The sequence below is a fragment of the Alligator sinensis genome, unplaced genomic scaffold (assembly GCF_000455745.1).
Source record: "Alligator sinensis unplaced genomic scaffold, ASM45574v1 scaffold611_1, whole genome shotgun sequence".
Taxonomy (NCBI): domain Eukaryota; kingdom Metazoa; phylum Chordata; order Crocodylia; family Alligatoridae; genus Alligator; species Alligator sinensis.
In genome coordinates, this window is record NW_005842332.1 from 1,562,108 (window position 1) to 1,582,351 (window position 20,244).

At 54.1% G+C, this 20,244-nt stretch overlaps 1 protein-coding gene across 3 annotated transcripts; it reads right to left on the reverse strand.

The window, feature by feature from the left end:
* Window positions 1-24: 24 nt before the first annotated feature.
* EGFL7 (EGF like domain multiple 7) lies at window positions 25-20,212 on the reverse strand. Of its 3 annotated transcripts, XM_025210048.1 has the most exons (9): window positions 19,030-20,210; window positions 15,797-15,994; window positions 13,438-13,560; window positions 12,457-12,569; window positions 10,515-10,610; window positions 9,088-9,267; window positions 6,640-6,707; window positions 6,090-6,252; window positions 25-2,317 (listed from the first exon to the last, which is right to left on the reverse strand). In XM_025210048.1, the coding sequence occupies exons 1-9, from the start codon at window positions 19,053-19,055 to the stop codon at window positions 2,295-2,297; spliced, it is 990 nt and encodes a 329-aa protein (XP_025065833.1). In that variant the 5' UTR covers window positions 19,056-20,210; the 3' UTR covers window positions 25-2,294. The 3 variants fall into 3 exon arrangements, with proteins under 3 accessions (XP_025065833.1, XP_025065832.1, XP_025065834.1); XM_025210047.1 differs by lacking the exon at window positions 25-2,317 and having other exon boundaries at window positions 2,324-6,252; window positions 19,030-20,212; XM_025210049.1 differs by lacking the exons at window positions 25-2,317; window positions 19,030-20,210 and adding an exon at window positions 17,118-18,985 and having other exon boundaries at window positions 2,324-6,252.
* Between the last annotated feature and the right edge of the window lie 32 nt (window positions 20,213-20,244).

The window sequence follows — 20,244 nt, forward strand, 5'->3', positions numbered from 1 at the left end:
CAATGGTGGCTAAATGAGGCAGAATAACCCCATGTCTGTACCGTGCTGAGGAACCGGCTGTGTGTCCTGCAGTGCTTTTGCTCGTGGCTAAGCCATCCTGATTTTTTGTAGCTCGTCCCAGCCTAGCAGTATTCTGAAGTTGCATTGCAGGCAACTCGCATGTTTTTTGGCATGACACCTGCCTCGATGTCATGACTGTATGCAGACCACCCTAATTAGTCTCTGTTACACTGACGGTCCTCAGCTGGATGAGGAAAGGTGGCACTCAAGCATGGCTGTGTTTTGTGACTCCAGGGCTCCTAGCACCGGGCGGGCTCGTGCGGCAAGAGGAGAGGTCCTATTCACCCCGTTCTCCTCCTGCACCCTGCTATCCCCTGCAGCCAGGCAGGGAGAGGACACAGGCCACTGCAAACCCTCTCAAGGTGTACTAGGGATACGCTTCTGCAGTCACGGAGGGTGGGCACTTTAGGCCTCGTGCCTTGGTTGCATACACACACAGGGAGAAGGACACGGGCAAAGTGCCCCATGCTGGGGCAAGAAGCCAAAGGAAACTGCAAGCCTCTACCCCAGCAGGCTTCCTCTGGGCTCGGCCGTACGTGTGCTTTTTCTGCATCTGCAGCCCTGGTGAGGTAGCTCACATCACTATTTCCATTCACAGGAGCCAACAGCACTGGCTGAAACAAGACCTGGGCGGGGGGTTTGTCCATCTGAGCACCTGCCCCAACCTTCGGGCATCTGCTCCAGCTGCTAAAGTCACTCTGAGTTGCACCAAAAGACGAGTCCAGCCAGTGATTTTTTTTTTTTTTTTTTTTTTTTTCCCTTTACAGTATATGACTTTATTTTTTTAATAAAAACCCTTCTCCCTATTCTATGGTGGGCGAATACCTTACAGTTTTCATCTTCCATTGCTGCGTCGGTGGGAAAATACTGTACCATGTGCCGTGTTTTCTAGCCAGCGTGGCTACCTCACTCACGACAGCGTGGGGAGAGGTAGGCACGCGCTATCCAGGCTTTCCCCCTGAGCTGTCTGGTAACGCCTCTATTCATACAGCATTACAATACAGCCATTGTGCCGGCTTTTCATTCTGGGCAGGGATGGAGGCACCTGTGTGAAGGGGCCGGTTACCTTCAGTAAACAAGCCAACTTGCCAAGTCTCCCCGTGTAATGTGGTATGAAGCCAGTTCGCAAGACGCAGGATTATGTTGTACCTACCCTCTTCCCAACCCTTGGAGCACCTGAAGAGGGGAAACATGTTGGCTCATGAACCGGGCACCTGGAATGGCGGGATGGAGATTAAACGTGTTCAGTGTCAGACTTACAGAAAGGGATGGGGTTTTTTTTTTTCCCTTTCCCCCTCCAAAGTGCCTACAGTAGAAAGAAATGAAATGCTTCAAAGCCTTTCAAGAGCAGCATCTCTTCAGGTGACAAGCAGATGATGGCAGCTACTGTATTGCCCTCGCTGGACAGAAGAGAAGCTTGTTGCAGAGAGGAAAGCCAAGGGGAGAGAGCTCCCATCTCTCGGAGCATCAGAAACTGGAGAGATGCAACTTTCCCCTATTCCTGGTACTCCTTGCATGGCTGGGGTTTCTTAACCGCCGTTTTCCCTGCACTCTTCTAACATTGCACTTGGCTGTCCTGCCAGCAGCCGGTTTTGGTTGAGGGCCTTGAAGCACTTTGGAGGGCAAAGGGAATTACCGGAGTTGTCAGTCGATATAGAAAGGCTGGATCTGGACTCCCATGCACTATGCCCTAGTCTAATGGCGAAGTGAGGTAAGTAAGACGGAGGGAGCTGTGCTCCCTCCATCGAGCGGCGCGGCATGGCATGAGAGGCTCTAGCAATACAAAGCATGAAAGAAGTAGCTGGAAGCAGGCTGCGGTTAGCACGGCTCGTGCAGTCGCGTAGCTGTACCTCGCCATGAATACATGTATCCTGAGACTTCATCTAGGGCTAACTACAAGCAAAAAAAATAAGCACCATGGAGTTTTGCTTGCAGCATTTCTCTTGTATAAGGATGGACTGAGCCAGTCCGTGCAGGAAAGGGGTCACTACGAGCATGGGGGAAGGCATGATCTTTGGAAGGAGACTTGGCTAACTAGGACGTAGCTGCCCCGGGGCCAGCAGGCTGAGGAAGAGGAAGAGGAAGCAGGCACAGCCACATCGAGAACAAATTCTTATCCTGTCATCCCATGTTGTCCTGCAGGCACCGTGGCTTCTTCAGCTGTGGTCTGGCTTCGGCCAGGGCAGGTTGACCCAGTTGCTCTGCTGCTGCTTTCGGGACATAGTGGGTACATGCTAAAGTTCGTTTTTGCATGAACCTGAAAATGGATAAATCCAGAACTGGCATTAGGAGGGGATCTGGCTGGCTGAAAGCAGCCTGACATGCTCATATGACTGGGGCACCCAGAGCACGAGGAATAAAAGGCAGGAGTCCTGGCTCCCACGCCACCCCCTTGTCGCTGCTCCCTGCCAACTCTCCTGGAGCAGTTTATGCTGCTCCTACCCATTGTCTGGCAGCGGTACTTCATCCTGGGCTAGCTTATGCACAAAAAGAAATAGGACACCACGTCCTTGCTTTTTAAGCGCGTGCATCTGGGTCTAATTCAGCGTCTCTCAACCTTTGGCACCTTACATCGCACCAACCATTTTGTCAAAAAACCCTGGTCCCACCATGATAAAAACAAAACCCCGCTTTTCCAAGAAGTGTATTTTGAAGTTTACATGCATTTTAGTATTATATGAATCATTAAGGGAGGTTTTTAAGGACATGAAAAATTAAAAAGGGCAATAATTTTGTCGAGAATAAGTTTTATTGCTATAATTGTAAAGTCCCGCTGGTTGAGAAATGGGTCTAACTGACCATGCTCCTGCTGCGGCTGCAGCAGCGTAGCGAAGCTAGCGTCATCGCTGTGTGCCAACAAGGTCTTCACCGCCAGTTCACTGATGCTAATGCGATAGCTCGGGGATGGTGCAAACCGGCTGTGTGAACCAGAGACTACCCTGCGGGACACGTCCGCGGTTTGCTTTCTGCAAACAAGGGCAGACCTTGACTCTGCTAGGGCAAGAGCCGGGGGTAGGTAGCAATAGGAAGGCAGTCAGTGACCCTCTCTGTTCCTACATGCTCTGGCTTGCGGGCGGGTGATGATACCCAGTGAGCGAGTGCGATTCAAAGCCACGCTAGTGATCCGGTTTGGGCCTCATTGCAATGGCCCGGCTGAGTCTAGCTGCCTTAGAGCAACTGGGATTATTTTTTTTCCCCCCTCTCTTTCAAGAGACCTGACATCAGTCCAAAACTGCTGCTCTTGTCCTCACTATCTCCATTTTTTCAGTGCGTCACCAAACCTTTGCCCCTTGCATAGCAAGCCAGGTCGCCGCGAGCCGCCGAGCTGACAGAGTGCTTTCTATCTCGCTCGGCCTTGCCGGCGGGTTGTGGATTCCTTCGAGGTCTACGTAATAGCCAAGCAGCTAGGAACTGAAAGCAGCCATTGCCGGGCTGCGAGGGTTGGAGATTCCTCCGAGGTCTATGTCATAGCCAGCCGGTTCGGAGCCGAAAGCAGCCACGGCCAGCCTGAACAGCGCTCGCTTTTCATGGTCGTGAAGGCGAGTCAGGAGGAGCGGCTTTGTGGCAGTGGCAGCGCTTCGGAGGGGGGCGTCTGCACAGAAGCCAAATGGAAAATGCAAACGCTGTGCAGACGTGAGCCATCGCTCGTCTTGCTAACGAGACGCAATGCTGTTCGACAGCGACGAGCGGGAGGCGCTCGAGCCCAAATCAAAGCGACGGGACTTCAGAGGCAAAAGCCTGGTTTGAACTAATCGTTTTGGAGTCATTCACTCACAAGGCAGCCCGCAGCTTACAGCTAAAACTCCACCTGTTGTTACCCGCCCCTCTCAAAGGGATTCAATTTAGCTGCAGATGGAGCAGCTCAAAAAATAATCAGTCTCTCTTTTAGTGCTGTTTTGCCTCCCAGCTACAACAAGAGAGTCTCCTTGTTACAGCAAGGCACACTAACCCTAGCAGCTACTCGCCCAAGCCTGCCCTGGGGAGCAGGGGGCACGTGGTTGCCTACGCAGTCCGAACCGCACTCGCCAAGCAAAACAGCCTGGGAAAACCCTAAAATCAAAAAAAAAAAAAAAAGAAGGCATATGGGGTTGTGCTGAGGCCAGCAGCGATGCTCCTCTTTCTCTCTCCATGCCCTGCTCAGGGTGGTGTTGGGCCTCATCGTTAGCTCTGCCCTAATGCAGAGAGCTGGGTTTAATCTACTTTCCATTTGTCAACACTTGCCTTTGGAAAGGGAAAGCGTGCCGGAGCGGTGTGGCCCGAGCTCTAGCTGCATGCATGGACTTTGGAGCTGTAACTTGGAAGTGCTCCACGCTACCTGGTGCTCTTGCTCCCACACCGGCGCCGTGCTGCTGATAAAGCTGTGTATTTAAAACAACAGGCCCAAACGCATGCTGGGGTCTGTTCTGCTATGACATTTCCTCCAGCACGTGGGCTCTGGCTTCAGATGCATTTGAAGCTGTCCTTGGGAGCCCATCTCCTAGAAAAACAGCCCCCACAGTGGGCCATGGAGTGCCTCTCCCCCTCGCTTGCTCCCGTCTTGGCTCTGTGACTCTTGCTGCAGACCCGGTCAGCCACAAGGACGAGAAGGAGAGCTTTCAACTGGGGCTTGGCTTGAAAATGCAAGAGGCAAGGGCAGTCGCAGGGGAGGAGGGAGTTTTGGCTGTGCATCCTCTTCCCAGGATGGCGTATGCGTTTCGCATGAGACAGACATTAGCTATAATAACAGAAATAAACCCGGGAGCACAGCCTGGCCTGTGCACTCCCTGGGGACAGGCTTCCCAGAAGCAAGCTCCCTGTGCTGGACGTCCCCCTGGCCACGTGGACAACCACGACTGCGACAGTCACAGGGCCAAGATGACACGGCGCAGAAGGGACCTTGATCATTCACCTTCAAAGAGAAGGGCGAACTCTGGATGTTCAGCTGCAACATTCAGGTCCTGTCCATCCATCACGTTTGACATTAGCTCCCCATTAGCTAACTGGATAAAGTGGCCTTACAGAAAGGCACCAGACCCCACAACCACTGGACTGCAGGAGAAAAAGCATTCCCAGGGGCACAGACAACCACGTGTCTATCCAGCTGTGCTTATGACTTTCTCAGACACGAAGCAGCCCGGAGGAGAACAGCAAGGGCCTGGAAGAGGCAGGCTGGGCAGATCTAGATGCTGTAGTCTGATCTGCAAAGCGGCTCTTTGGTACCTAAGGATCTGGGTTGTGGTCCCTTGTAGGGTAGACTATTCACAACCCCATTGCGAATGCCTATGCAAGACGATGCAGTAGCAAAAGGGAGCTTGATAACGAAGGGTAGTTCTGCTCTTTAGCCTGTAAGTGTCCCATGCAAAATTCATGACTACCTGACCAGGACTGAGCACTTGTCTCAAAGAAGCCCATGTGCCCTCCGCTGCCCTCCACTGCCACGTCTTGAGGTGGTCTGGGTCAGTCCTTGCTGCCCACAGATGCTTTTTGGAAGATTACAAGGCAGATTAGACTGTGCACCCACACAAACAGCATCCTTTGTTACGTCTAGGCCGATGGTTTGGAGCTAAAAGTTGATGTCTATGCCACTGATCTGCATTTCCTCAGTTAAATCGGCCTTTCTGCTCTGCTCCACCCTTGCAGAGCAGAAATTACCCGCTCGTTGTGCCTTAAACGGCCATTTTGAAAGAGTAATAAAGCCCCCACACAGCAATCAGCAGGTCACTGACCCTCCGCCACGCAAGCGTGATGGAAGGGCTAATGGGAGCAGCGTGCAGCGAGCTCGCAGAGCCGGCAGCGCTGTTTGCAGTGACCCGGCCTGCCTTTCCCACCCCGCTTTCCCATGCTGCACAAAACCCTGCAGGGTCACTGATAGCACCTCGTCCTGCCCTACTCGGGGATGCAACTGGAGCTTAAAAACAGCCTAGGAAGGCACATGCCCGTTCCTAGAGCAAAAGGGCTAGAGTACAGCAGTTAGCAATAGCCTGCAACGGCAATCCCTGGCCACGCTGGGTTAGGGAAAGCCTCGCCTCGACACTGTTCTTTCCACTCACATGTCTCGAGGCGCTCCTCCAGGAAAGAGATCTGCTCGCTCAGGGAGTCTATCCTGTCCAGCTGCTGCAGGGAGTGGGACAGGACGGTGATGGGGTCCGGGCTGACGTCATCCAGCCCAGCTGGCACGAAGTGATGGAAGGGAGCCAACACTAACTGCAGTTTCTTTAGAGAGAGGAAAGGAGCTGCTCAGTTTTTGTCCTTCTCCGTTGCACGCAGACCACCCAAGGAGAGCCAGCGTGCAGCCCACCCAGCCCCTCCGTCCTCCCGAGGCCAGCAGGCTCGCAGAGGGGGATGTGTGTGGGCACCTCACTGGGCTTTTGATGGGGGGGAGCTGGCCCTTTGCTCTCCACCACCCATGTGCTGTCAGCTCCAGGCGCAAGGCGAGAGCGAGGACATTAAGCAGAGAAATCAAAAAAAAGAGAAGGGAGCAGCCCTGAGATCCACATGTGGACTCCAGCTTAATTTGGACTTGCAGGGGCGGCTGGGTCAGGCTGGCCAGGGGATGCTAAAGGGGTAACTGCATCCCTGCCCTGCCTCAGCCGTGCTCACCTGCTCCAGCACGTCCATCCTGCTCCTCAAGGCTTTCATTTCTTCCTTCACTTCGCCGGAGGCACCTCCTGTAAGGAAGCAGTGCAAAGCAAAGCGCCAGTCAGGGAGAAAATAAAGCAATCCCTTGTGCACTCGAATCAGCCTGTGATGATCATACTTAGCATAGGACAGGCGCTGAGGAAGGGTTAACACGGAGGCCTGGTTGCATGGGGGAGAATGGGAGGCCTGTTCTCTGCCGTGGGGGCTGCCAAGCCCTGACGCGTTGGCTGAGGAAAGGAATGTGCCAGAGGGCAGCGGGCACCTTGCCAGCCCCTCGCCAGCCCCAGGCCTGACAAGGCGGCACAATGGCAGCATCCCACCTGCAGCCATGCATTGCTGTCCTCCCCACTCCATAAAGAACAAGCATCTCCAAGCAGCTAAAAGGTGGATGCAGCAGTCACTCAATGAAGGGAAAGCCCTGTTCTGTTGAAGAGCACCCGGCCACGGCTCTTCGCTGCCATTCACTGTCCCTCGCTGCTGGGCACGCTCATTAACCCGCCCTCGCTTTGGCAGCCTGCCGCCGTAGGCATCTGCGGTGTAGGTTTCCTGGGCCAGGGGCTGGGATGTCTGCTTTAGGACGCTTGCCGAGGCGTGGTAGACACGGCTCTCTTCTGCGTGTCGGGCACTGCCGACGCCGGCCACCGAGGTCCAGAGTGGATTTGGGCACGGCTGGCAGCTCTGCGAGAACAGCTGGACCTGAGCACATGGCAGGCCAGCCCCTAACTGGTGTCAATCAGCTGTCAGTGCCCATAAAGCTATCCCAGCACATCATCGCGCCCGACCCAGACGGGCCAAGCAGCAGTGCCCAGTCTTTGCCATGCTCCTATAGCAAGAGGCATCTTAACAATGCTGACATCTGGCCAAGAAACCAGCTCTCTGGCACTGGCCCGCAGCAGCCACTTACCAATACAAGCAGCCTTTTGTCTTTGGGTGCGGACTAGTTCATGTAGAAAACTATAGGCAGTGGTGAAGGCCAAGTGCACTGATATAGCAGTGTGGAGGGGGGATGGAAATTGCCATTGCTCTCAGTGGAAAAAAGATGAATGTTTAGCGCTATCATAAAGGCTGCTAATTTGGACCCGGCCTTTTTTAATTAATTAACCTTGCGTGGAAACCAGTGACGGTATGCCGTCAGCCCAAGATGCAGCAAGCTTGCTTTTCCTACGAGCTGCTCAGATGCCAGAGAGCTGTCCCCTGGCAGGGGCTGTGGGACGTGTGGGCTTGCTGGGGAATGATTCATGTCTTGGCCTTGGCAGGGTTTTACAACGGTGCAGCTTGGGGCGTGCACTCGGGCAGCGCCTGTGTGGGAGCAGATGACTCCGGCGTTGCCTGCCAAGGTATGCCGAGCAGCAGGCTGTCCCTTACGCAGGGACAGCTCAGGGCATGAGGTCCTTGTGCTGGTGCACTCATTTTGCCTCAGCAAAGCCCAGTCCCTCCAACCACCCACCGGCTGCTGCCTGGGGCTGGGACTGTGTCCTGACATCCCTTAGCCTGGTAGCAAGCCAACGAGAGGAAACTCCAGCTGGTACAACATAGCACCACGTAGCATCACTGCCTTCAATGGGGCTGTACTGACTGATAGCCAAAACCAACCCAGCATGAACACCGGCCACTCAAGGCTGCGAAGTGCTTGGTCAGGATGCTGGCGCTCTTTGAAAGGGCGTTGTGTTGTTCTCTGATGGGGCTTCGTCCTGTTCAATCCTCTGCCCGATGGACACTGTGGGAAACCCTGACACCCCACCCACTGCACGGCTACTGCTGGGCACTGCAGGAGCGTGCAGCTGCAGGGATGCAGAGCAGCAGGAAAGACCTCTCACAGATGGCCCCTTCACCTTCCTGCACCTCCAGAGACAGGAAAGCGTGAGGAGGAGCACACTCACACATGCATGCACATGCACACACGCATACACGTGTGCCCCTTCTGCTCGTCCCACTTCTGTGTCCGTCGCTGGTGCTGGCCGCAGCGCATTATTACTCACGGTACGAGTTTGAAGTGTCACAGCGCGTACCAAAAGTAATAATGGGCCGTCACCAGCATCGCCTGCCGCGCCTTGTGCCTCCAGCTTTGGCCTGCAGGGAGCGTGGAGAGAGAAGTCATTCTGGGTGGTGGAGAGAGAAGTCATTCTGGGTGGCAGGTCTGTGGCCTGGCAAGGCAACGGCTGCTTCAGCTCCTGCGATGTCCACCAGCTGGAGCATGGGCTCGGCAGGCAGCTGAGGCATGCAAAGAGGCAGCATCTTCACTGTATCGCTGGGGAACTTGAGACAGGCTGCATTGTGGCCCAAAGCACAATTTGCAAGTAGAGCCCAGGAATCCCGGCTTCTCGATCCCCTCTCTCATTCCTACAGGACGCACTGCCTCTCATGCACTCTGGTTTAACATTCAACCAAATCTGGCTGTATGCACATTACCGGATCGGTTGAGGGCTGGAGGCGCAGACACCTCTGTCCTTGAAGCTGGCTGCAGAGCCCGGCATGATTTCCCATCTGCAGAGAGCCGATGCCCCTCGTGACAGGCGCAGCGGTAACTCCCAGGCGTGTTCACGCAGCGCTGGCCGCAGCCGTGACCCTGGCCGGAGCACTCGTCCATGTCTGCAGGCAGAGGTGGGAGTTCAGAGAGGTCAGGGGGGTTTATCCCAGCAGGACCCTTCATGAGACATGCATTTACAGAGCACTGCAGATCTGTGCCCTTTTAGCTCACAAGCCCCTGGCGTGCACCATCGCCCGTGGGAGGGTTATGGACAGGTCCCCACTGAAAGCTTAGAGCTGTGGTATGCGGTCAGCAGCCCCTTCTGTGACTGCTCACCCCAGGTCACAGTTTGGGGAGACCATCCGTGATGACACTATGCAGCACAGGCTGCCCTGAGCTATGAAACCAGAGATCCATGGCATTAGTCCACACCCAGCAGCTCACAAGCACTCTCCTTCCTCATCCTCAGTGCAGCCAACTTTTGCTCCCCTCCAGCCCACTGGAGGATCCAAACTTCACAGCCATAGCAAACCGCTGCATTACTCCACTTTCACTCTGCTGACCCTACCCCAGGTGAAACCGGATTAACAACAGGGATGAATCAGGTCCAGAGGCATCACACAAGGGCAGAAGCACAGACTCCAAGCAAACAAATGTCCAGATCTGGACCCGTGCTCTGGACGGGGCACTCGCTCTCGGCCTGCTGTAGCAAGCTGTTCAGATCACTAGCTCTGATCCCGGATTTGTGTTCAGGGTTTTGGTTCCTCCTCGATGAGGCTCTATCAGCCTTTGGAGTGTGTATAAAACCCAGTAACCCCTCCTGGCACGGGGGAGTTATTAAAGCTGTTCCCACAAAGGCAAATGACTAACTGCTTCCCACGCCCGAGAGAAGCTGCTTTAGGCAATGGGAAAATCAGTTCAAAGCTCTGTGCTGGGACCAAGGCTGACACTGAAGCTCACAGCAAGGCCTGCCTAACTCCGAGCCTTTCAGCTACATGCACACAGACACGGGACTGCTAACACTCGTCCCGCTGACAGCGGTTTTTATAGCCTGCTGCCTGCTCATGCTGATGTAAATCAGGAGCAAGCAGGGATGTCAACTGGCGTGAAAGGAGCATACATCCCTGTGCAAGCATAAATATGAGGATATAAATACCCTCATATTCAGGTATGAAGCTGGGGCCAGACTGGCAGCTGGTGTAAATGGGTTCACCTGGAGCTGTGTTGATTCATACCGGCAGAGGAGGGCATTAGGTCTATGTGCATGGATGGTTACTGCCAATCACCTGCTATGAAACCCCTGCTTTTTGCACACTGCCATCCTCAGCCCCTACTCAGAGAAGGAAACCGAGAGGCTTGTAGCTCCTACCTGTCTGGCAGGCTCTTCCCGTCCACCCCGGAGGGCAGGTGCATCTGTCCGGAAAGGAGCATCTCCCGCCATTCTGGCACGGCGCCCTACAAACAGCTGTGAAATGAGAATATAGGGTTACAAGATCACTTGGGGGCTGCCTGGGTATCCCGCCGCATGGACAGACACAGAGCCACTCTGGGCTCTTCTATTACGCGCACATGGGAGCTTTCCCCACCTGCCGGGTATGCAATGTCCCTAGGCAACCGTAGGCTTTTGGACCATGTTGTTGGCACCCAAAAATGTGGGCCAAGTCCTAGTGGGTGCAAATGACCACTAATGGTAGCCTAGCCCATGAATGCAAACCCATCCCTGGAGCTGAACTGTTCTCAGATGGCAGATAACCGAACAAAGAGCAATGGGCTCAAGCTGCAGCCAGGAAAGTTGAGGTTGGATGTTAGGAAAACCTTTCTGAGTAGAAAGGTGGTGAAGCACTGGGACAGGCTATCTAGAGAGGTGGTGGCATATCCATCCTTGGAGGTTTTTAAGACCCGGGTAGACAAGGCCTTGGCTGGGATGATGTAGTTGGGGCTGGTCCTGCTGTGAGCAGGGGTTGGACTAGATGTGACCTCCTGAGCTCCCTTCAGCCCTTATTGTCTATGCTCCTATGCTGGTTTCTGGCACAGTGTGAACACACGTGACCCTCACAGACAGCTCTCATCCAGATGTGGAACATGTGGCGAGACGGACGAGAGCCCCAGGATGTGCCGCGCAAGTCAGGATGTTTTGCAATGAGTGTGAATCCCTGCCACCCTCAGTGAGCAGCAGGCTGCCGTTGCCCAGAAGTAAGAGGCTCACGGGCCGGTGACCGAGCTGGCCAGAGATCCTCTGGCAAACCAGCAACAGGACTCAGCCTCCTAGCAGCTCAATGTTCATACAGCTTTCTAGCAAGTCCTGAGCCTCAAGGGAAGCAACAGATTTAGGCTGGTAGGTTTAACAGCACCGAGGCAGTGTCTAGGAGGCTTCTGCACTGAGACGTGCCAAGGGAAATCAACAGTCTCTCATTTGTAGCTCAACCCATCCTGGCTTTTTATTTTTGTGCCCGAAAGCTTGCAAAGAACCATTTTCCCTGCTATTTAGTTGGTCTAATAAAAGAGACCACATCTACCCAAAAAGCCTGGTCTGCCGATGTCCTTAGACCAACACAGCTACATCCAACACCCTGTCCTGTTCACTTGTACAGCACTGGGAAGAGGAAGGTGACTTTACATTCAGCTGGAGAGGCAGAGGAGGAGGGGGCTTTCACTATCATCAGCTCTCACTCGGTGCCAGGCCTGGCTGCAGTCTGCCTGGGTGTGCTGAGAGAGGAGCGCCTGGTGTGTTTTGCATTTGTTTTGTGCCGCACGCTACCATTTCCTCCTCAAAGCAGAGCACTGCCATTGCTGCTGATTTATGTTGAAGGGATTCATTAGTTTTATTTACCCCCGGGTATGATGCACAAGGCAGGCATGCTGAACAGCATGGCAAGGCTATAACCAAACCGCTAAATGAAACGGATTTGCTCTTGCAAAAAAGAAAAAGGAAGTGCCTCGGTACAGACAAAATCACACCGGCTTCCAAAAGAGCCCTTGTCGATAAGGGTACAGACAGAGCAGCCTCTGCAGACATGTGCCAGGCCTGATCCTGGGTGCTGCTGAGCTCCTTAAAGAGGATATCAGTGCCCACATGGCAGCAGATGCTGAGAGCAGAAGACATCCAACCTCTCGTGCGGTCACCCCTGAACTGCAGAGGATGCGTACATCATGGAGAAATGCACCTGTAGAGCAGAGCAGCCCCTGTCTTCATTGCAGTGTGCACCCCTGAGGCTTGGCCTGGCCCCGGCTGGGGAGCTTCCCCGAAGAGCGATGCAGGGAACCTGAGCCTCCCTGCAGCGCCTGTTCCACCCGCTCCGCCATGCATTTACCTGTGTTGCAGCTGGCTGCATGGCCGCTTGCCCTTCTCCAGCCTGGACAGCACGTGTACATGGGCTGGGAGTACTTCTTGAATGCCTGGCGGTGGGCAACCTTGTATATGGTTCTGCAAGGTAAGTCAGGGAAAGCGTTAGCAGTGGGCGCTGCATGTGGGGCAGGAACCCAACCCCCTGGATGAGCCCGCTACACACTCCTCTCTAATTCACACAGGGGCAAAGCAAAGCTCAGACCTAAGATCCAGGTACATCTGTCATAGACTCATACACAATGAGGGTTGAAGGGAGCTCAGGAGGTCACATCCAGTCCAACCCCCTGCTCCAAGCAGGACCAGCCCCAACTACAGCATCCCAGCCAAGGCTTTGTCTATCTGGGTCTTAAAAACCTCCGAGGATGGAGAGTGCACCACCTCTCTGGGTAGCCTGTTGCAGTGCTTTACTACACTTCTCCTGAGAGAGCTTTTCCTAATATCCAACCTCAACTTCCCTTGCTGCAGCTTGAGCCCATTGCTCCTTGTCCTGTCATCTGCCCCCACTGAGAACAGCTCAGCTCCATCCTCGTTGAGAGGAGATTTAATAGCAGCCTTCGACTCCCTGCAGGGTGGTTGCAGTCCTCTCTTCTCCAGACTAAATAAACTCAGTTCCCTCAACCTGTCATCACAAGTCCTGTCCCCCAGCCCTTGAACCATTTTTATTGCCCTCCGCTGGACTCTCTCCAATTTGTCCACATCCTTTCTGTAGTTGGGGTCCACAAACAGATGTGGCCTCATCAGTACTGAATAGAGGGAAATTATCACTTCCCTTGACCTGCTGTCTTGGCCTTCCTCCTTGCTTCATCCTCTGTGCAGCCCTGTAAAACCCAGGGCACAATCCCTTTGCTAGGTCCCCACAGGCCAGGAGAAGCCGCGGCGCTGGGTGAATGCAGCTCACAGGCAGGGTGTTCTGGCAGCGTCCCACCCGTGGCACTGTCTGCCTCACCTGTACGTGCTGCACACGCGGTGTCCCTGGCAGGTGGTGAGGTAGGGCTGGTAGACCGGCTGGACATGGGACTCCAGGTATGAAACCGTCTGGCTCTGCGTCACCGTGGAGCACACCCTGCGGCTGACACACAAGACGGCAGGTCACACACCGCTGGCAAACAGGCGTCCTAAAGCAAGGAGGGCTGGGCGATGCAATGCAGGCCAGGCAGCACAACTGGATCAACCATAGCCCGCTCTAGATGCAGTTCGTCTGGCTTCTTACACCCTCTTACACTATGGCTGGGTTTAGTCTATAGGGGCCTAATGTTCAAGGGGTGTAAATGGGCATGATGCCTGTGACTTCCCAGCAGGGATACCCACTTACAGCAGCTGGGGACCCAGCTACAATGGAGTGAGCATGAGCTCTGAAGAGCTAGCCCTGAATCCGTGACCTCCGTGGGGCCGTTTAAGGGAACATTTGCAGAGGCACCTTCAGCCCCCCACTCACTGGAGCAGTTGTTCAAGCCTGTAAGGGCTTCTAAAACTTAACCCAAATCAAGCAAAGGCATGCCAGCTGCACAGCCGACCTCCCCTGCCCTCCTCTCCCCCTACACACATGCTGCAGCCAGTTTTGAGCACTTATTCTCAAGATGTCCCCATTCACATCTGCCCTTCCTCCTCCACTCAGTGCCACAAAGCAGTTTTCATTCCAGCATCCTGCCTACAGAGCCCCTAAAGCAAAGAAATCCTTGGTTTGTGCTCGTTCCCATATCAGGGACAAGCATGCACAGCCAACAGGTAGCGGAGAAGACAGTCCCATGCCGTAAAATAGAGGAGCTTGGTTACCAAGCTAAAGACAGGAGCCCGAACCCATCGGCTGGGGGGAGAGGGGGTTGTCTTCATGAGAGTCAGAACAGCCAAGCGTGCCCCCAGACCGAGGTGGGCACGCAAAACACCATTTGCTTTGCAGGCAGTCTTTAGCACGTTTGCCATCTGAGACTGCTGCATCGCTGGAAACGGTACTTAAGTGATGCTGAAAAATCAATAGCCAGGGCCAGATTCTGATCAGCGGCAGAAAATCCCTTCCGTTGATGTTGCACCGAGGAAATGAAGTTCCCGTACAAAAATGCTGCAGCTAAAGAGTATTTGATTTAAAATTAGGGCCAGGGTGGCGGGGTGGGGGGTTGCATTTTGTCACAGCAAGAGGCTCAGTTCACCTGGATGTGGTCTAGCCTAGCAATCTTAACTCTCACATTTCTGTTAAGAAATGTGACTATTCATCTCAGCTTCCCAGCCAAAACAGCACACTGGAAATTAGCACTGGCATCAGGTGTTTTCCATTAACTCCAGAAGATTTATTTTACCCTGCTGGGTTATTGGTATGGAAAACGCTGTTTTAAAGAGCTGCAGTTTTCTTTGCTGAAGTTCTTCTGAAGCTGTGTTTACACACTGCGCGTGCACGTGCGTCTGTGCATAATTCACCTTGAGGGCTTCGTTACTAAAAGAACGCAAAAGATTACATAGCGTAGCAAGGGCTGCATAACTTTCACCCTGCAGCCAAACTAGAGGCAGATCAGAACCGCAACGCTGGGGCCCGAATACAACCGTTCCCCGACTTGATGGGCAACTGGAGTTGAATTTTTAGGCTGGTCAAATCCAGACCTCCTGGCACGACAAGGGCTGGGAAGTTTGGCCGTAGAGGTGGGCTTTACACATCTCTCCCCAGAGAGAGCTGAGAGGTGGCTGCACACCTTCAGAAAGCTCAAATCTGAACGTCTTCGTTCTTCGGCATCTTTGGATGGAGGCGGTTGCTTCCAACACATCCAAGAAGAAAAATAGTATCAGCAGTTCCCCTTGATCGAACAGCGGGGCTTGGGGCTCGGGACAAAGAAGAATTAGGGCCAGGAAGCTCCATCATACACAAGGAGACAGGAGGATTCTCCCTGCTCTGATGAATGAGGCTAATCTTGGTGGGCTACTGAACACTGGGTGTGCGCGTGTGCTTACGTGAAAGAAGTGATAAGAAGTCATTATCAGCTCTCGCCTTTTAGCTTTTGGACCCCCAAGATAAAGGACAAAGAAACCCGTCTTTGTACCCCTGCGCGAAACGCAGCGGCTTGAGCTGTACGTCTGCTTCACTGGCACAGCAAACAGGCAGCAGAAAAGGTTGCCAAGATCTGCAAGGGGGCAAGAAGGATCTGCCAGACGTCCCTGCCTCTCTGCCAGCACCTTGCAAGTCGCTCCACCGACTCGCTGAACTTGGCCTCTTGCATCTCCTTGAGACTATCACCTTGCAAAGACAGACGCTCCTGCCTGAGCCTGACGAGAAAGCATGAGACATGCCAGCCCTCCGCAGTACAGACAAGGAGGAGGCTTACCCTGACCGGGCCAAATGCTCCGTGCTGGTCACACCGAGGATTAAGACAAATCCTGTGAGGAGGCAGCTGATTCTCTGCATTTCCTGTCCTCTGCCGAGTCCTTTTGTCCTGCTGTGTGCTACCGCGGGGCCTGAACCAGCGTCACTCGTCGACGGGACGCACGGGCTCCTACTGCATGTCTCTCCTCCGCGGGGGACCCTGCAACCAAAAAAGCAATGCCATTAACACGCAGCCTCCTGTCGGGAAGGGCAATGAAATCCCCGGGGGCTATAAAAAGCTGAATCCAGGGCCCGAGATGCGCTGCAGCATTTGCAGTAAATGGCGGGACTTTCCCTGCAAGGCAGGGGGAGAGGACCACAGGAGCTAAATTGGCTGAAAGAGTAATCCCATGGGAAGGCGGTGGATGGGGGCAACTGAGTGGGCTTCCTCGCCCAGCTAAAGCACTAAGATTCCCTTTTCCTGCACAGGGCATGTGCGCGGCCCGTTGGGAAGCGTACCCCACCCGTTCACTTCCACTCCATGCAAACCAATACTCGTGCCAAGCAGAGCTTAGGAGCGGCCCTCGGCACCTTGCCCAGCGAGCTGGAGTGAGCGGAGGCTGGCGTTTTGTGATGGCACTCAAGCCAAGGTTTCCGAGTAGGGACTCTCTCTCACCACAGCCGCCCACCCCGGATGGATCGGCAGCCCCAGCTCCGGCTGCAGCATGAACGCTGAAGAAAATTCAGCGGCCAACTCTGCCGGGTTTTAAAATGAACAGACGTCGGCAATGCTGAGAAGCAGCCCACGCGGCGTGGCGCTCGGAGCAGCTCCCCAGCAAACCAGCATGTACGGCTCGTTCTCGTGAAACCCACCCAGCCCGCGGCTCACGGCTGAGCCCACAGATACAACCCAGCGTATGCAAGGACTTGGCTACAAACCACCCGTGTGCATTCACCCCACAGCGCCCAAGGAGATGGTGGGGTTGGGACTGCAGGGCTAAAACAGCAAAGTATACGGGAAAACGAATGACAAGGATCATTACTATTTTTCCGATTCACATCAAACACCCATGGGCAAATCTTCGTCTGCTCCAAATCAGCAGCGCCCCAGTGATATAGGGGGGAGCCATGCTGATTCATAGCAGCTGCAAATTTGGCCACACAAAGCTAAGATTGTTATTTTTTTTTTTTTTAACTGAGGCCAAATTTACTTGCTTGTCAAGACAAAATGCAATCTGCATTGTTATGAAAGACATTGCTAATGCCAGACAGTCATTGCAGGCCGACACAGGGGCCTATAAATCCCGAATCTACAGGGCATCGTGAAGCTGACTGCTTCTCACCCAATGAAATACAGAAATCAGAGGGCCTTCTCTCATCAACACAAGGGTCCTCTCCATACAGAAGTACTTCAGAGAGCAGCACAATCTTTCTTCTAAGTCAATACTAACCACATTGGGAATAAAGAGGCATCGATCCTCCTAGAAGACAAATACACAAGGCCAAGTTCTGGCAGGTCAATAACAATATTGAATTTAAACAAACTGTTGACCTCCAGGTGATGGAAGGAAAACGGGAGAAGAAACCCCCATTCAAATACAAGGCAATTAAAAGTCAGCCTTTCTGGTCAGACCCATGGCAACTGGCGGCTTTTATGGGGAAGCACATCAACTTAATAAGAAACATCCCCACTGAACCCGGAGCATTTATGCGCTGATGTATCTAAAAGCTAAAAAAAGCAAGGAAATCCCAGCTGGGGATGGAGGAGGAATGCTGCAGGCTGGTGCTATGCCAGCCCTTGAGATGAATTTCTAGCTCTCCCCAGCTTCCGGCGGTGCCGATCGGCGTGTAGTGCTTTGCGTCATAAATCGTATGGCACTTTTCAGAGGTCACTCTCATCGGCCCCATTATAAGCCTGGGGAAACTGAGGCATGGAACAGGGAGGTGACTTGCCCAAGGTCGGCCAGCAGGCCAGTGGCAGAGCTGGGAAGTGAACCTGGATTGCAATGCATCATGACACCAAGCCAAGCCAGCTAAGGGTCTGGTGCAGAGCTGAGAAGGGGGGAGTTTGCTAGGGCCTGGTCCTGCTCCTCTCACCTTGGGCTCTATGTGTGCAGAAGTATTGCAAGGAGCAAGAGCAGCAAGGAGCGTGCGGGAGAGAGGGCTGAGGGTTTGACTTGAGGCTTTGATCCAAAAACACAGGCTCTTGGGGCAGGTTGGTTAGCTCTGCTACAACAAATGAGGGAACTTGGATGAACAGGGCGAGAGGATGAGACGGGGGCACAAGGACACCGTCTATCCAAATCCCAGCTCAGCATCACCCCCGGCTACTCGGTTCACAAATCAGAAGGGACCACTAGGATCCTCTGGGCCTGCTGCACCTGGTCCTTCGCACAGCAGAGGGAAGGAGCAAGGCTACCCGGTGCTCACAGCGGTACACGACCGAACGCAGCAAGCCAACGCTTCGGTTAATGTGCAAAGATTAATGTCTTCCTGCTGCCGTGTTTACCTGCGGCATTGACAGCTCCGCGTGTTTCTGCATAATAATGCAGAATTACCATCCCTCCATCTTCCCACCGTTACAAATTCAAGGAACTATAATCGCTGCAATCAAAGCCTGGTTCGGCAGCCGTGTCTCCCCATCTCATGGGCAGCCAGTGAGACACTCCTGGCGATAAGCAGACCCCAGGCTTTTGCCCGGCGGGGCACTAATAAGCAGGTTGTATCTCACAGCCTGAGTTTGGAGTCTCCAAGGAAAAGCACCTCCGTCAGACACCCTCCAGCCTTGAGCTGGCATGAATCAATCACCGGTTTCAATGGGGCTCAAGCCACATGGCCAGCTCCACCAGACAGTAGATGAGAAATCCTTCCTGCTCCTGTGAGGATACATGGGAAACCATCAGGCCGTTCTGCTTTGCGCCAGACCAGGCTCCCTGCCCCATCCCTGTCTGTCAGAGGTCTAGGCTGAGGACTTAAACATGGTACAGATGCTTTTGCTAAACGCCCCGCACCACAGTTAATTTCTTCCCCCGTGTAATCATGTGTTCTGCCCTCAGGAACCAGAAACCAAGCTAAAAAAGAACGATTTCATTTCCCTTGACTTCAACAACTAAAAAATATCAGGGGTCTTAAGCCATCAGAAGTCATCCACCGGGTCTTGTTCAACAGCATCCAGGTGCAGGCCATGATGGATGCTCTACTGATGCTTAATGCCCTTAGGAAACGAGGAGCTCTGGAAGCTGCAGGTTTGCAAACCTGATTGCCAAAGGGTGATTGAGCATTGCCGCTTCTCTGCTCCTTTTCTAAACACGGCTTTCCTGCTTCACCTCGAAGGAGAACCGTGGCCTGATAAAGGGGGAGTACGCCTTTGCAGGGTCTTTCGAATCTCAACAAGGCCTCAGGGTTTAGACTGCGAGGCAGGCTGGTCTATCAAGACCACGCAACTGGATGTACATTGGTGCTCCTGTAATGCTAGGAAGTGTCAAAGCTTTGCAACTTGACTGCTTTGGTAGCTACCATCCAGCGGTCGCATCTGACTTGTATCCCGTCACGTATCCAGCCGCTTCTGTGCTCAGTGCCGGCTAAACCGCTGGAGGAGACAGCAGGGAAACATTATTGCATGTCATGTATGAACTACTCCTGTTTTCCAGACCTGTCAATGAAACCCACGCCCCCGTCACCCACAGGCTGCGAGTCGGGCTCTACTTTATAAGCCGTGCAGGAGGATTCGGTTTTGCAGCTGCCATGAACACAAGGTCACAATCCTGATCCACTCAGACTGAATCTAAAGGAAGCTGGGGACGTTCCCGAGGGCTGCATGCTGATGCTGTCCTGCTCTCGGCCTTCTGGCCGTCATGCCGCATCGTATCCAGGGAATATGGAGTCCAAACTCGCTTGGACTTCAGCGACTGGCAGGGATCCCCCTGTACACTTCACCCGCCAAATAATCCTGCAGGCCGTCGGGGACGGGATCAGGGCTTTTGGTGCTCTGCAGAAACATCCCACCCTGCTCGAGGGCCGGGGCCCAGCACTAGGGACCAACCCTTTGGGGAGGTGTGCAACAAATCAGCCCCATGCCCGCCCCCAGTGCCAGTGGGATCCCCTTCTCACACTCATCTGCTGCTCTGCCTTCTGCTCCCACTGCGCTCCCTCCCCCATCTGCTGCTCCACTTTCCGCTCCTGACTTAGCACTCCCCGCATCTGCCGCTCTGCTTTCAGCTCCCAACTCAGCGCTCCCCCCATCTGCCGCTCTGCTTTCAGCTCCCAACTCAGCGCTCCCTGCCCAATCCGTTTTCAGCACCCTGCCCCATCTGCTGCTCCACTTTCCGCTCCCAATTCAGTGCTCCCTCCCCCATCCGCTGCTCCCTTTGCCATTCCCCACTCATTGTTCCCTGCCCCATCCGCTGCTCCGCTTTCCGCTCCCCCCCGCACGAGGGTCTCGGCACGGCTCCCGCAGCCCGGCCCCGCCCC